Source organism: Jatropha curcas, chromosome 6, assembly GCF_041381405.1.
Source record: "Jatropha curcas cultivar XTBG-Jc1 chromosome 6, XTBG_Jcur_1.0, whole genome shotgun sequence".
NCBI lineage: Eukaryota > Viridiplantae > Streptophyta > Magnoliopsida > Malpighiales > Euphorbiaceae > Jatropha > Jatropha curcas.
In genome coordinates this window covers 24998359-25015930 of record NC_143156.1, presented here as the reverse complement: position 1 = coordinate 25015930, position 17572 = coordinate 24998359, and the positions used below count along the sequence as shown (strand labels likewise).

The 17572-nt window shown below is 30.3% G+C and overlaps 1 protein-coding gene across 3 annotated transcripts; it reads left to right on the top strand.

The window, feature by feature from the left end:
* The first annotated feature begins 7550 nt into the window (after nucleotides 1-7550).
* LOC105645490 (uncharacterized) lies at nucleotides 7551-16895 on the top strand. Of its 3 annotated transcripts, none has more exons than XM_012231100.4 (8): nucleotides 7551-7697; nucleotides 9195-9405; nucleotides 9964-10446; nucleotides 10527-10676; nucleotides 10763-10855; nucleotides 14473-14520; nucleotides 15302-15732; nucleotides 16184-16895. In XM_012231100.4, exons 2-8 carry the CDS (start codon nucleotides 9375-9377, stop codon nucleotides 16790-16792), a joined length of 1845 nt encoding a protein of 614 aa, XP_012086490.3. In that variant the 5' UTR covers nucleotides 7551-7697; nucleotides 9195-9374; the 3' UTR covers nucleotides 16793-16895. The 3 variants fall into 3 exon arrangements, with proteins under 3 accessions (XP_012086490.3, XP_037495002.2, XP_020539539.3); XM_037639074.2 differs by having other exon boundaries at nucleotides 7564-7697; nucleotides 9092-9405; XM_020683880.3 differs by lacking the exon at nucleotides 9195-9405 and having other exon boundaries at nucleotides 7565-7697.
* The last annotated feature ends 677 nt before the right edge of the window (nucleotides 16896-17572 follow it).

The following is a 17572-nucleotide window of genomic DNA, read 5'->3' as shown; positions in this document are numbered from 1 at the left end:
GTCTCTTGTACTAATAACAAATATTGTCATAAATTTTGGGGACAACTGACGTTCTATATATGGGATACAACTAACATCTCGTATGTTAAGGACAATTATTGTTATCAATTTTGGGGATGAGCGGTGTCCTATATGTAGGGGATACAACTTACGTCCCATATGAAGATAACTTTCATCTCCTATATTCATAACAAGTATGTCATATATTAAAACAGGGAAACTAATTATTAAAGATGCCATTTGATAGAATGATTTGAATAGTTGTAAAAACTCCTGGGTTAAATGTGCTCGCTTAAGAAAAATCCTAGGATGGGTGACGTCTTAGGAAGTTTCCCATGATAAGGTGGAATTAGCTTCACTCTAGTGCTTGCAGTTAGGGCGTGACATAGACAATTATGGCGATGTATAACACTTAAATTGTGGATAATTATCGTCCACCAAAAAAGAGACTATTTATTTAAAATCGTCCCTTATAGAATAGGGTATGCTCATTAAGAGGATACTCACAAGGGACGATGCTAATTGTCCCCAAAAGTATTGGACACAATTTCAAATGTCCTCTAATATACTTTTCTTAGTGGGACCCCTATTATTTTATTCATCGTATCATTTATGGCTTGAGTGTAATTACTTGAATAAATTAAATTTTTCTTGAATTTAAAATAACAAAATAATTTTATTTTGCCAATAAAAAAAACTATTATATCATTTATAAGTGTCATTCATAATTCTCTTACATGTGATCCCGCGTCATTTTAACTTTGTAACATTCACTTCATATGACTAGTCTAATCGCATTATATATATGCGTATGTTCACATTTATATCATTATGCATCACATTTATTTTACTAATGTACATTCATTCTGAACAGAAAACAAACAAAAATGAAGAAACTGTATATCTCTTCTCATTCCCCAAAGTTTGTACAATGAGTACTATTTATATTTACAAGGGTGCTGTATTTGCTTACTCTAGGCCCTACTGTATTGTATACTGTCTATTGTAACTGAATTAAAATTACAGCTGTACAATATGGGTTGATGGGTTTGTTACATGGATTTGGGTTTAGTGAAACGGGTATGCTATATGGGTTTAATATAAATAGGAAATGTTGTGTTTTATTTTTAGGGTTTTTGCTTTGGGTTAGGGCGGCAGCTTCTCGATTCTTCTTTCTTTGCTTTGCTGTTGGTGTTGGCCCTTAGGCTGTTCATACTCGTTCACGCCCCCCTCAAGTTGGAGCGGGGGGAACGAAACCAAGCCCAACTTGACAGTCATCATTCGAAATCTAGAGATGGGTAAGAGTTTGGTGAAGAAATCAGCGAGTTGTGAGTCGGAAGGAAGATGCTGTGGGTCGATAAGGCCTGTTTGAATGTAGTGACGAGTGAGATGGCAGTCGATTTCAATATGCTTGGTGCGTTCGTGATAGACAGGGTTGGCGGCAATATGCAGTGCTGCTTGGTTGTCGCAAAATAAAGGTACTGGCTTTTTGATTTTTACCCGCAAATCTGTTAATATTTTGTCAAGCCAAATGATTTCACACACTGTATTAGCCATGGCTCTGTATTCCGCCTCAGCAGAGGAACGACTAACCACCTGTTGTTTTTTTGTTTTCCATGACACGATCGAGGAACCGATGAAAATACAATAGCCTGTGAGAGACCGTCGAGTGTCAAGGCAAGCCCCCCAATCAGCATCACAATATGCTTGAAGATCAAGCGTAGAGGAAGTGGGGAAGAACAGTTTCAGATCTGTGGAGGAAGCTAAGTAGCGGAGAAGATGAAAAACAGCTATCATGTGACCCTGACAAGGATTTTGCATGTGTTGTGACAACTGCTGGACTGAGTAAGTAATGTCTGGTCTAGTGAAGCTGAGGTAAAGCAATCTCCCCACTAAACGTCTGTAACTGTCTGGTTCTGTGAGTAATGGGCCCATATTTGCTTGAAGTTTTTGACCTTGTACCAATGGCGTGGATGCATGTTTTGTTTGCTGTATGTTTGAATCTAACAGCATGTCTTGAATAAATTTTTGCTGTGATAAGTAGACGCCATCAGGGGACCGTAGGATTTCAATTCCTAAGAAAAATCTGGCATCACCTAGGTCCTTAATGGTAAACTTAGAGTGGAGAAACTCCTTAATGTTGCAGATAAGTTGAATGTTAGGCCCTGCAATTAAAATGTCATCCACATAGACAATAAGCACTAGAAAGTCAGTATCTGCCCCTTTTGTAAATAGGCAGTGATCATTCACTGACTGTTGAAAACCGTACTGGATCAATGTGTTTGACAACTCCTGGTTCCACATTCTGCCAGCCTGCTTAAGTCCATAAAGTGACTTAGTCAATTTGCACACTTGGCCTTTAGAAGCTTTAGAATAACCAGCTGGAGGTTGCATGTAGATGTCCTCATCAATATAGCCATGTAAGTAGGCATTGTTAATATCAAGTTGATGAAGAGTCCATTGGTTTTTAGCTACTAGAGCAAATAGGATTCGCACAGTTACCATTTTAGCAACAGGAGAAAAACTGTCATTGTAATCAATGCCCAGTTTTTGATTGAACCCTTTAGCAACCAGGCGAGCCTTATACCTGTCTATGGTCCCATCTTGTTTGTATTTGACTCTGTAGACCCACTTGCATCCGATGGCCCTCTTCCCTTTAGGTAACTCAGTTAAGATCCAGGTACCATTGTCTTCTAAAGCTTTGAGTTCAGTTTGCATTGCTTGTACCCAATTTTCATCAGAAATAGCATGATTATATGATAAAGGTTCATGGATTTTGTTGACATTAGATGCAAAAGATGCATATGCATGTGAATAGGGTGAGTTGAGTAAGGGATGTGTGGAATTTGAATTAGCACAATTGGTTATATAATCTGTCATCCAAGTTGGTGGTCTTGAATTTCTTGTGCTTCTTCTAAGTGGTTGAATTGATTGTTCTGGTAGTAAAGGTTGAGTAGGTTCTGTCTGGTTATTTGGTATGTATGGTTCAGCAGCTGTTGGAAATTGTTGTCTTGTTTGGTCAAGATTAATCATGTTGTCATGTGTTGTTGGTGTTGGTGTTTCAGGTATAGTGGTTGTGTGTTCTGGGGTTTCCTGGTTGGGGTTATCTAAACAGTCTGGTATCGTAAAAGTACATGACTCAAAAGGTGTGTTGTGATGGAAAGGATAAACAGTTTCCTTGAATACAACATCCCTGGAGTAGAAAATCTGCTTAGAGTGCATGTCATATAACTTGTAACCTTTCTGTTGAGCCCCATAACCCAATAATACACATGGCTTAGCTCTAGGGTCAAACTTGTCTTTGTGTGGGTTAGTATTGGTTGCAAAACACAAGCAGCCAATAACTCTTAAGTGTTTAAGGTCTGGTTGTATTTGGTGCAGTTTTTCAAAAGGGCTTAACCATTCTAAGAGTGCAGATGGCACTCTATTTGTTAGGTAAACAGCAGATAGGAGAATCTCAGACCAAAAAAGCTTAGGAAACTTAGCCTGAAATAGGAGGGCTCTTCCAATGTTCAAAATTTCTTTATGTTTTCTCTCCACTCTTCCATTTTGCTGTGGAGAATAAGGGCAAGATAGTTGATGTATAATTTCTTTAGAAAGGAACAATGACTTTACTATATGATTTACAAATTCAGTGCCATTATCAGTCCTTATTGTTTTAATTTTGGTATGAAACTGGGTGTCTATTAGGTTAATAAAATGGTCAAGAATTGAGTGGACTTGTTGTTTATTTGGTAACATGTAGGCCCATGTGTATCTGCTATAGTCATCTACTATAGTAATCATGTATCTAGCACCAGTCAAAGAAATGATAGGATAGGGTCCCCATAGGTCAATATGTACTAAATCAAACATGCCTTTAGCAATACTGCAGCTTGGAGAAAATGGCAATCTTTGTTGCTTTGCAAGGGGGCAAACATTACATTCAAATGAACCACTGTTTGTATCTGAGTTTATTACATGATTTTGTCTAGCCATAGAAATATGACCCAATCTAAGGTGCCATAATAGTTTCAAATGGTCATCATGTTTGGTACAAGTGTGTAAAGCTTTAGTGGTAGGAATGGGTACAAAACACTTCTTATCAAGAAAATATAAGCCTCCAAACAACTTGCCAATCGCTACTACTTCATCAGTCTGCAAATCCTGTAACAAACAGTGGTTAGGTAGTGTTTTCACCGATAGTGCATTGTCCTTTGCAAGGGCTGATGCAGATAATAAATTGCATTTGAAGGTTGGTATATATAACACATCCTTTAATACCAATCTGTCATGCATTATGACTTTGCCAACATGTGTTATAGTTCTAGTGGAGTTGTCGGGTAAAGTCACTGTTCTTGGTTTAGGTAATTTGGTTAATGTATGAAACAGATGATGCATGTATGTCATATGATCAGTTGCACCAGTGTCAACAATCCATGGAACTAAATCATACTTATCATGCACATTATAATGAAAATGAGAAACAATACCTGCAAAACTGACTGCATTAGCTACAGGTGTATCCTCTGCCTTATCATCATACTGCATCTTGCCCTTGATTGCACGCTGGACCTCCATTCTCACCATTCTGGATACATCATTCTCATTGTCTCCTGATTTAATAATTGATTGTTCATCATCTACTCGTCCAAAATGTGCTTGAGCTTTCTTTTTCTTTTTGAGTTCAACAAACCAGTCTGGATAACCAGTCAGTTTAAAACAAGTCTCTCTAGTGTGGCCAGTTCCATTACAGTGATCACAGTGCTTGTCAACTTTAGATCTGGAGCTATTACTTGTGTTTCTACTATTGTAGTTTGATTTTTGCACATACATTGCGCTGCTATTCTCACTTGAGTCATAGATTGCAGTATTCACCTCCCTCTGTTTTTCAACACTTAGTACCATTGAATAGGCCTTACTCATGCTTGGAAATGGATCCATAAGCAGAATTTGATTTTTAACATTATCATATGTATCATTCAGTCCTAAGAGGAATTGCATAAGTTTCTCCTCTCTATCTAGATCTGAGGCTGCTCTCACAACTCCACAGGTACACCTTTCTGCAATTCCACATGTGCACTTGGGAATGGGCCTTAAACAAGCCAACTCATCCCAGAGTTTTTTCAATTTAGTGTAGTAATTTGCTATTGTTTGGTTACCTTGCACAGTTATTGAAATATCTTTCCTTATTTGGTAAATCATAGGTCCATTTGATTCACCATACCTGGTAGTTAATTCATTCCAAAGATCCTTGGAACTGGAATAATACAAAAATGCTTCAACTAGATCTTTAGAAATAGAGTTCAAGATCCAAGATGTTACCAGATTGTCGATCCTCTGCCATCTCTTTCTCAATGGAGATCCAGCTGCAGGTTCTTGTTCTTCACCAGTGACAAATTCATATTTGTCCCTGGCCTTCAAGGCTATGGTCATGGATCTGTTCCATGATAAGAAATTCCGGCCATTCAAGGAAATATTGATGAGATTTGAAGCTGAATTTTCAGATGCAGAAACTTTGTAAGTCTCTGATTGCACATTTGTGTTTTCATTGTTTTGATCATAAATTTCTGCCATTGATTTCAGGAAAGGAAGCTTGAAGAAAGCTCTAAAACTTCAAATATCAGAGGAGGCTCTGATACCATGAACAGAAAACAAACAAAAATGAAGAAACTGTATATCTCTTCTCATTCCCCAAAGTTTGTACAATGAGTACTATTTATATTTACAAGGGTGCTGTATTTGCTTACTCTAGGCCCTACTGTATTGTATACTGTCTATTGTAACTGAATTAAAATTACAGCTGTACAATATGGGTTGATGGGTTTGTTACATGGATTTGGGTTAAGTGAAACGGGTATGCTATATGGGTTTAATATAAATAGGAAATGTTGTGTTTTATTTTTAGGGTTTTTGCTTTGGGTTAGGGCGGCAGCTTCTCGATTCTTCTTTCTTTGCTTTGCTGTTGGTGTTGGCCCTTAGGCTGTTCATACTCGTTCACATTCTATACATGTTGCAAAATTTCTCTTCATAAATTTAATATGGTAGTTTAATTTATCATCCATATAGTTCCAAAAATAAATGTTAATTATTCTATAATCATTCACCCTAATCATGTTGATTTCCTCTAGATGGGATAAATGTGATCAATACGTATTGTCAAACTATAGAGTTTTTGGCGAGCCTATATAGGAAATTGATAAATAAAGAAGGTAATCACAAGTGAGCAAGACAGATAAATTATGGTTAGCCAATGGTGCATAGGCAAGGTGTGGCACCATGGTTAGATCGATGTGGCTAACTCATGATGCACAAAAGAGGTTTATGTAGTGTTGGTTACCTTTAGGTAGCTTACGGTGCATGGATGGATTTATATGCTTGTGGTTAGCCACCAAGCCTAGGCGGTTACCACTAGGCTGGGCAGTCACCATCTAATGATCAAACGATTAGGATTTAGTCTGATGTGGTTAATCTAATTTGATTTGATCAGTTCATAGGCTATTTCAATCTGGACTTTTACGTGTCCTATATATTTGGAAAGCTTTTTCTATCTAGTAATGACACCAATTTTATTTTGAAATTCCATATGTAGAAAGAGTTATGGTCAATAGGGTGGATGAAGGTCACCTTTGACTTTAGTTACTGTTAGAGGAAAGGAATTCATGTATTCCTTTAGCCTCCAATACGTATTTGGCTACAACCCTATAAATCCCAACATCAATCACAACAATATAAGCACCAAAAACCCAAAAACTAGCTAAATTTGTTGTGGTCTCTCTTTCTCTTTATTTCATCCTTTCCTTTCTAAAGAGAAAGGGAAGCTTTATAAAGGGAAGAATGAAATAAAGAGTTAATAATTAAGTCTATCCTTAAAAGATATGTTTATACATATACTGTATATAAGTTTTCTTAGGTCCTTTTGTATCTCTTTATTTCATTTTCCCTTTCTCTTTCAAGCATTGATTAGTGTTATACTAGTCAAAAAAAAAAAAAAAAAAAAAAAACAGCTAATATATATATATATTTTTGAAGGTACAACTAATATATATATTAATTAACTAATTAAGTCTTTCTCATATAATATATATTGGTTTGACTTGACTGTACATGACAAAGTTAGTTCACTTAATCAAACTTTTCCCTTTGTATGAATATGATTCACGTTTCACATTCTAAACTTTTCCCTTTGGAATCAAATTCTAAACTTGACTTCCACGTTTCACTTTATTGGAATCAAATTCTAAACTTGAGAGCGGTTGAAAAAAAAAAAAAAAAAGAAATTTGGGTTTAATTTAGTTTGACTGTTTGGTCTTAATTTAATTTGGAATTAATTTAGTTTGAAGCTTGCATTTATCTGGAGTTTAAGTTTTAATTTAATTTGAGTTTTAGGTTATATTTAAAAAATTAACATATGATCCAATGTCTAATGGAGAAATTCTTAGGTAAAATGAGTTCAGCTATAGATTCATTCAATAAAATAAAGTCACATCAACCACTTGCTTTTTCTAACTTATTCCTTATTAACTCTTTTACGTTTCGTATAACCTATTTGCATTGGTTTGGAAAGAGTGATGAATATAACTGATCTGTTTATAGATGTATAAATATAACTGCAAATCATCATGCAAAGGTGAGTTTCTGAGAGAGGCTGGAGTTCTTTCTGAGAAAAGGTGGAAGAAGAGTAATTTGGAGGAAGAGCCAAATTGAGTTTCCAAAGGGTCAGTTTTCATTTCATTTTAAGATTATAATTTCTTTCAATTAATTGTTTGCGATAGATTCAAGCTTCTTCTTTTTCTTTCCTTCCCTTTTCTTTTCTCTATTTAATTTCTTTTCTCTTGATATTTATAAAATCTTATTTTTTAATAGTTATATATTGAGGTTCAAAGGTTCATATGGAAGTTACATAATTTTTAATTTCGTCTTTATATATCAGTACATAAAAGAAATGGAGTTTTAGTATCATCCCGATAAATATATAATCTTGTACCATTCCGTCTCATTTTTTTGGAATAGGACAAAAACTTGGGTATCTGGATCAAAACGAAGTGGATCAAGTCAGAAATCAATCAAAATTTCCAATAATCTTATTAAATTGTTTTTTTTACTAAAAAGATAAATTTACCTTAGTTATCAATTATAATAATAAAAATTTGAGTAACAAAATAACAAAGCCAAATATTTCAATTATTGATCTACTTGTAAAATCATAATAAAAAATTCGTTAGTTGTTACATTCAAGTTAATAAGAGCATTGAGTATAATGAAAAAATTAATAATTCAAAGACTAGCATAATTTAGTTTTACATATGTCTTACGATTTTTTTTTAAACGTCTTACGATTAATATTTTCCTTTATACGGATTAATCTTCTAATTTTTTATTTAATAAAAAATTATTCATAATGATTTACTTAACACATATAGAAAAATCTATGTTGAAAAATTTATTTAATTAATTGATCCATTTTTATATTTAAAAAAATACATTTAGGAAAAAATGGGACGTGAATATTCGATTTTCGGGACAGGGTAGAATGGAACAAAATGGAAATTCGGCTAGTATATATGGGCCAATTTCAAAAAAAAAAAAAAAAAGAAAAGAAAAAAAGAGAAATCAATCTTGTCCTAAAATAACCTTTGGAACAAGACTTGAAATAAGACTATTGCATTAATATTGAGTTTTTATTGGGACAAAAACTCTGGATGGTTTTTTAAAAATGGATCGGAATTTCCACATTCCTATGCTCAACCCTAATGTGGGAGTCTTTTGCACAATTCTAATGTAGGATGATGCTGGTTAGAAGAATAAAACACAAGTCATCGACTAATAAAATTAGAAGAATTAGTTAAAATTATAAGAAATAATCAGAATATTGCAATATAATAATAACAATAATAAATTATTGTTATTATTATTATTATTATTATTATTATTATTATTATTATTATTATCAAGTCTTTTACACAGGCATTGGCCAAAAAAGTTCATTAAAGGGGAAAATCTTTATTTATAGTTTAATCCCAATATCAACATTTAAAGTCATTATTTAAGATCTCATTCTTAAATAATTGGAATAATTTACCATTTGTCATTTTATGTGATGACTTGACAGATTAGTTATGGCAACAAATGTAGTTCCTGAATTATTGACAGAGCATAATTATGCTAACTGGAGTGCTTGCATTAAAAATTATTTGTTGGCCAATGATCTATAGGACATGATAGAAGTACACATTGAACCTCCTAGTCAAGAAGAGGCTGAAGCTGAATTTAAAATTTGAAGGAAAAAGAATGCAACTGCTTTACATGTAATTCAAAATTCTTGCACATCAGAACAACTTTCTCAGATCAGAAAAATCGACTCCGCTAAAGTTTGTTGGGATACTTTGGCAAAAATGCACGAGAAGGAAGAAGTGGCAGATGAAGGTAAAAGTAATTGAATTCACAGTTTCAAAATTGACGGTTCCGGTTCCAAATAATATAGAACCAGAACCGAACTGGAAATTGACAGTTTAGGTTCCTTAACGGTTTCAAAATTGTGGGAATCGGTTGGAATCGCCGGTTCTAACCGGTTATCAAAACCTTCGATTCTGGCCGGTTTTTATAATTGCCGGTTCATAGTTCTAAAAAATTTAGAACTGGAACTGAACCGCAATGTCCTAGTTACGGTTCCGGTTCTGGTTCCAAAATTCGGAATGTGGCCACCGCTTATATGCCCAATATATTTGGAATTAAGTCAAAAAGGATTGGAATGGAATTAATCTTAGCTGTTGTAGGAAATGAAGCACTTCCTCTGTTCCATTCAAATTAATTTTTAAGCTTCATTTATTGAATCCTATTAACAATAAAAGAAAGGTTGGGATTTATGGAAGGTAAAAGGATGTTGCGGTATTTTGAAATGAAAAATTTATTGAATTAGGGTAAATTAATCATTTTCTTATACGTGTGAAAAGCTAAAAGTTAACGATTTGAATGGATTAAAAGTTTCAGGAGAGGATCAATACGAAAGTTTTCTACCTCTATGCAAAGCTATAGAGAAAGGAGATTTGAACATTGTTACAAAATTTCTTGAAGCTCATCCAGATGCAATAAACAAAAAGATAGCATTAGGCGGTCTAACAGCTCTTCATCTTGCAACTATAAGTGGCAAAGTAAACATTGCAGAGGAGCTAATTAACTTAATGTCAATAGAAGGCTTAGAAATACTTGATGACGATGGCAACACTGCTTTGTGTTTTGCTGCTGGTACTGGATCTATGAGGATCGTGGATTTGCTATTAACAAAGAACAATAAATTGGTTACTATACCAGTAAGTGTATCTCTACCGGTCAAGATTGCATGTCAAAAAGGCTTCAAAGAGCTGACCTGGTTTTTATACTCCAAAACTCCATTTGAATTGCTACTTCCGGCAAATGGTACATTAGGAGCTGAGCTTCTCCGCGCCTCTTTTTTCAGCAAAATGTTTGGTAAGAATATTTTCTTTCTTCATTTTATTTGTAAATAAATTTCACTAAAACAAATTTCTTTCCTTTGTTACAAACACAAGACTTTTCACTGGATCTGATTCAGCGTTGCCCAAGATTAGCCGTGACAAGAACCATTCATAAGACTACCCCTTTGATTGAATTATCAAACATGCCTGAATTATTTCCCAGCAGCAATCGTTTATCCTTCTGGAAACTACGAATATACTCTGGTAAGTATATTCGTGAAAGGCATTAATATTAATAGAACAAAATATTTTTAAAATGTTATTTAATGAAAGTTTATCTTCGGTGAAAGGTATTCAAGTGCAATTACCTGTTTTTCCTACTGATGTTCGAATAACAATCGAGCAAAATGACAAAATGAATCAGGGCAACATTTTACTACGAGGTATGATCTTCTTTCTCCTCCTTAACTGACAAGGAAAAATAGATATCTTTAAAGCATGTGGATTCTTCATTTTCTGTAGGATTTTTTTTTTTTTTTTTGTCCTAATAAATTGTGGAGCACAACCAATTATAATTCTTATGGTTGAGGGGCATAAGAATAACTAAACATTTTTTGATAGATTGAAATTTTTAAATAGGATGGATCTTTAAAAATTATAAACAAGTACACTACCATTAAATTATCTATCGGTATCACAAGAACATTTTATTTAATTTTTGTGTCCATGACTAAAAATGTAAATGAGTCAAAATCATTTGAATTTCAATTTGACTTGCAAAAAATTTGAGATATGTTGATTCTAGTCGAACTCATCAGATTAATTAACTAAATTGGAAATTAATTTTCATCTATTTAGATCGTAAATATCAACAGACCACCGTTGTGAAGTTCCAGTTATTTAATTTTAGTTCAAACTTCAATTTGATTTTTCGTTAAAACTTATTATGTTTTTCCGTACAAATCAATACTATGTTCGTTTAAATTAAAAAATTAATATTCAAATAAAATTATGATAATTGAAAAAAGCTCATCTATAATTATTAATTAGAATATAACACCAAATCATTGATTAATAATTGGCAACGTATTGATGTATATATGCATAAATAAGTAATACTTCTTCCATCACATTTTGTTTGCATAGTTTGACAAAACACGCATATTAAAAATTTAGTCAACAAAAATTATTTTTTTCATCTTTACCCTTAACTCAGTAAGATATTAATAAAAGTACTTTATTTAATGACAATTATAAAGATTATTATGAAAAAAATAATTGTTTAAATATAAAAATTTAGAAACTTTGCAAACATTTTGGGACATCCAAAAAATGAATAACAAGTAAACAAAATAGAACGGAAGGAGTATATAACCTGATTTTAGCGTTAAATTTTTCACAGAATGATTTTTCTGAATTGGGTTTTTTTTTTTTTTTTTTTTTTTTGACATTTGAATTATGAATTGGGTTTTAATTGTTTGAGATTGTAGTCTATTTTAAGTCGCCGATCTAGTATTAGTACTAAATAGATTATGAGACAAACAAATGTTGGGATTCATTCCTTAGCTAGAGAATCCTACTTGTATCCAAATTTGAGATTATGTCTCCGAGTTCTTGTAATATTTTTATAATTCAAGATAATGCTATGAAGTATTTCTTTTTTTTAAAAAAAATGTTATATACCTAGCTACCAACTAGTAATATGCATGTGTTATGCACATGTAATATCTTTATCTATAATGTTAGAGATATTGTTTAAATATTTTAAAATATATAATTTAGTTAAGAAAAAAATTTACAAATCTAAATTATTTTTAATTTCATATTTTTTAACTTTGCTGAAAATTGTTTAAGAGGTTGAAGAATGTACATTTCAAATTCAAACATTAGACTAATTGTGTATAAAAGCTATATAAAATTGAAAGAAAGGAAATATATATTCAAAAAATCATTGATTTAATTTATTTTTGAATTAATAAATTTTTTCAGACAATACTAAAAATAATAAAATAAATAAAATGAAATAGATAATAGAAATTCAATCATAGACGGAGATATATCGTCCTTAATAATAATTTTATATAACTCGTTTTCTCTTAGGACTTAAAAAACTCTTCCTAACTTAGATTAAATTAGTAGAGGAAAATAAAACTTACTAAGGTCAGAAAAAAATTATGTAAGAATTCTTCAAATTTAAAAAAGAAATTAAAAAATAATCTTACTAAATATAAAAAAGCTATCTCTATTTATAGGTTAGTAATATGCTATTGACGTGCAATTCAGTATGTTACCTTTAAAACTAATAAAGACAATTATATAATTGCAATATTAAGACAAATAAATGTTGAAACGTTTGAATATTTATTGATAATAAAATTATTAGTAAATATTTTCACCATTAACATTCTCTATCAATTCTTTTAAATATAAAATTTTCATTCATAATAATAAACAATAATTATGAATGATAATTATGATAATCAATATAAATATTATAGTAAGTTTAATTAGAAGATAAATTATAATATATTTTAATATGATAATTAAATGACAATCAAAGGAAATCATGCCTGCTTTGTATATAAATACGAGTAATTAAAAGAGAATAATTAAATTGCAAGTAAAAATATTAAAAGCAAATAATTTAATTTCGAAGGTTTAAAAGGCAAAATTTTCTCCAGCAATAAAAAATGAAATGCTAAAGTTTTGGAGAGCTGTAGTCTCATAGTCGCTACGTCAGCAACCAAAAAAAAAAAAAAATATATATATATATATATATATATATATATATATATATGATATTCATGTTAGATTCAAAAATTGATATAAATTTAAGTTTTCTTCTTATATATTAAATTAAATACATTTATTATATTAAATTAAATATAATCCAACTACATTTATGATCATAAATTATTATATTGAATATATTAAATACTTGTATATTAGGAAAATTATATATATATATATATATATATATATATATATATATATATATATATATATATATATACACTTTATTTTTCTTTCATTTATTTATTTTTAAAAATATTAGGAAAGAAGGTTTATTCTTAGCGTCCATTTCTAAAGAGTTGTTACCTTACTATACTATCTAATAAAATTGTTATACTCTAATTTTTCTAAATGTCAAAGAAAAGGTTTCAGAAGTGAAATATGTGTAATTTATGAAATGCCCCACTGAAATTATTGTTGTGAATACACTAAATTCAAAAGTTCTCCATTTTAAACATTTTAAAATTGTAACAAAAAAAAATCTCAAATATTCAAATTCTAAAATTAAAATTTTTCTGTAATTGAAAATTGCTTTAAAAATTGCTTCAATTGTATCTCTCCACAAACGAAAAAAAAAATGAAAAATAACAAAAAGAAAACAATATTCAAAGAAGTGATTTCAATGAATAGAAAGAGAAATTAACACATAATGTATAGAATGTGTTAATAAATTTATAATTATATTAGAAAATTATAATAGATTGACAATAAGTTAATTAGAAACCCCTTTTCCCATACCTTTTCATCTTCTTTCTCCATGTATAAATGCAAAGTTTTATAGTTTTCTTTTATTAAAAATAATTTTAAATTTATATTTCATAAAAAGATAAAATTTGTATTAAATTTAGGTTTAAAGAGAAAAGAGAAATGAAATGCAAATGAAGAATTTGTGGACTCAAACAATAGAAGCTTATAAATGAGTGAATATTGGAATTCATATTGTATAAAATCAATTGGGCTGTACGCTAATCAAGAAAATAAAACATTTAAAGTTATATTAGAAAAACTATTTTTTTTAGAATATATTGGATCAAATTAAGTTAATTTCTCATATTTAGAATCTAACTAATCATTACTATAATTAAAAATTTTGGAAAATATTTAAACATTTGTTGCCATTAAGCTTTTATAAGTTTACGCCCCAAAGAAATTTATTGCTAATTTGTTATACTCTTGCCTAATATTCCTTTTATAATTGAAATATTAACTTTTTTTTTTCAGAATAAATGAAATATGACTTCATTTGACTCAATTTTGAATTTTGTAGTATTTGCAGGGCTCCAAAGTCTAGGCTCAAGTGTCAAAGACATATTTGGTAAGCTAATTCCAATTTGAAGAGATTTATTGTGTTTTAATATTTACAAATTTTGATGATATTATGCGCTTTTCATTAATGGACTCTATTTGTTATAATTGTTATCACCACTTAAGTACTATATCATCATATCAGAAAAGCTTAGCCTCTATTTGTTATAATTGTTTGGTTTGAGTTTTTATTTATTAGAGATATGAAACAGTTTTAGGTTTTTGATTATTTGTTTTTTAAAATTTATTTTTTTTAAATTTATTTTTCTTTTTTTTGGTTCACAATGTGAAAAATTGTTCCAATTATCAAATCTCTCTTATTAAGTGATTAAACATTTTATTTAATAATAAATTTTCTAAAAATCCAAAGTTTTAGATGAAAAAATTAAAAATATTTTACAATTTAATTTTTAAAATTTCAATGTTAAGAAACGATTGATTATTATTGTTGAATAAAAACATAATACCCAAATACTATAATAAATAAATAATACTAAATGACATTAGATTTATATAAATAGAAAAAATAATAATAAATATAAAAATAATACTCAATAGAGAAGAAAAATACTCAAAGTTGAAGTTTTTTTTTTCTTTTTTTTTTTTTTTTGTCACTAAGCCTTTCTTTAATTTGTGATGTCTTTGCTTATTTTTTTACTATGTTAATGTTGTTGTAGTTGATGTTAGTTTGAAGTTATTAATTAACCAAAATCCAATTCTCTATTTCATTAATTTCTTTAATTGATTTGAAGTTATCATTCTTAATTATCTCTATTTGCTTTTCATTGAAGGATTGAAGCAAATTTATGATCTGAAGTTGACACACATCTATGCTCTCCAAGTTATACGTTGTATATTTGAAGGCAATTCGATTACAAAACATCAAGATATCATAGAAAAAGGAATAGATGAAGCCTTATTTACTGCTACTGAAAAGGGGATAGTTGAAATTGTTATTGAGATACTAAAAGCTAATCCTTCTATCATCACAACTCCAAACATCAAATTAAGAGGCATAATTGCATGTGCTATTGAATATCGACAAGAAAAAGTTTTCAGCATTATATATGCAGTTGGAAAATGGAAGGGTTTGCTGATTAATTCACCTGACGAGGATAGAAATAGCTCGTTACATATGGCAGGAATGTTAGCACCTGCACACAGACTTGCTCATATTTCAAGTCCAGCTTTGCAAATGCAAAGAGAGCTACAATGGTATAAGGTAATTCTTTACGACTTATTAAGACATACATTCATATTTTTATATTACTTAATATGGAACCTGTGATAACATAATCCTCCTAAGTATCTAAGAATAAATCAAATTTGAAAAAAAAAAAAAAATTGTTCGTCTCATCTTGTAATTGGAGCCATCCCTATTCGTAGCTCCCTGTATTCAAAATGGGAAGCCAATTCCTAGAATATATTCTAGAATCACAAATTCTTGAAATGGAAAAAGGGTACAATCAAATGGATCATTTCTAATAAACACAAAATAAATTTTATAAGTTACACATTATGTGAGGAAATTTAGATTGTATTTCATGAGAAGGATGTAAACATAGCTTACGAAAAAATTTTCTATGATAACAATTAAACGATCTAGTCTTAACTTTATAATATATTATGTTTAGGCACCACGCTCACCCTTTATAATTTTGATTTCAATGTAGGAGGTAGAAAGTATTGTGGATCCTGCATTAAAACAATATGTCAATAAAGAAAAGTATAACCCTAGCCAATTGTTTACAAAAAGCCACAAGGAATTAAAGGAGGAAGGAGAAAAATGGATGAAAGGAATTGCTACATCTTCTACAGTCGTAGGTGCTCTTATTATTACAATTATGTTTACAACCGCATTTACTGTTCCCGGTGGCAACTTTCAAGATACTGGATTTCCAATATTTTTACATAAGAAAGCATTCAAGGTTTTCATAGTGGCTGATGCAATTTCTCTATTTGCCTCCTCAACTTCAGTATTAATGTTTTTAGGAGTCTTGACTTCACGTTATGCAGAAGAAGATTTTCTTGAATCATTGCCAAGAAAGATGATCATGGGTCTTTCTACCCTTTTCTTTTCCATTGCAGCCATGATGATATCATTTTGTGCTACTCTCATAATAATGCTAGATGGAGATCTGAAACTAATCATTCCTATAATTTTGTTGGCCAGTATTCCCGTTACTGTTTTTATATTTTTACAGTTTCCTCTACTTGTTGAGATTTTCGTATCCACGTATAGGCCTAGACTCTTTGATAGAAAAATGAAGTATTGGTACTAAGTAGTGTCTTTTGGATTATTGGTGTAATTGAAAAGTTCGTATTATGTAATGTCTTCCTTGTATCTTCCAAAACTATTTGATTTAATAAATGCTTATTAATTAAGTTTTGGTTACGTTCGTAAGATACAAATATAGTGCGAAACAAATGAAACAATAACAATATCATATTACTAGTCTGCTTACTTAATAATACTAGTCTATTTATGACTATCATCGTTATATACTCATTTTTTATACTCATTTAATTTTTTTTATTTATATACAACTGAATTATAAATTCTTATTTAGATCGTAATAAATACAATAGTTACATTATGTTACACTTTATATGTACAGTAAGTATTTTTTTTTTTTTCGATTATATGTTTTACACTGTAATATGTCATTGAAAAAAATGATATATGACAGGCTTTTTCGCAAGTGTACGAAATCACAAACAAGTAATAAAGAGTGAGTAGAGTATCGTTCCCACGGAAATTGTATACCAAGTATCAAAATTATGTTAACCTACTATTATTTAAACGATAATAAGGGGAATATAATCTAAGAATTTAAAAAATAAAATAAAGGGATTAAAAAGAAATCAAGCTACTAGGGAATTTAAAAAATAAAATAAAGTGATTAAAAAGAATTTAAAAAATAAAATAAAGTGATTAAAATAAAGTAATTGTTGAAAAGAAAATAATGATTAAAAGCTACTAGGAAATTTGACTTCACTTAATTCTATCTGATTTATTTTATTATTTTGATAATCAATTTTAATTGTTTAAATAGAGAAAA

Bases quoted from the DNA above. Each gene is read 5' to 3' on its own strand.
- LOC105645490 (XM_012231100.4), top strand. From the start codon at position 9,375: ATGCACGAGAAGGAAGAAGTGGCAGATGAAG. The intron at 10,447-10,526 runs GTAAGAATATTT...TACAAACACAAG, and splicing joins TTTTTTCAGCAAAATGTTTG to ACTTTTCACTGGATCTGATT. The intron at 14,521-15,301 runs GTAAGCTAATTC...TTTTCATTGAAG, and splicing joins AAGTGTCAAAGACATATTTG to GATTGAAGCAAATTTATGAT.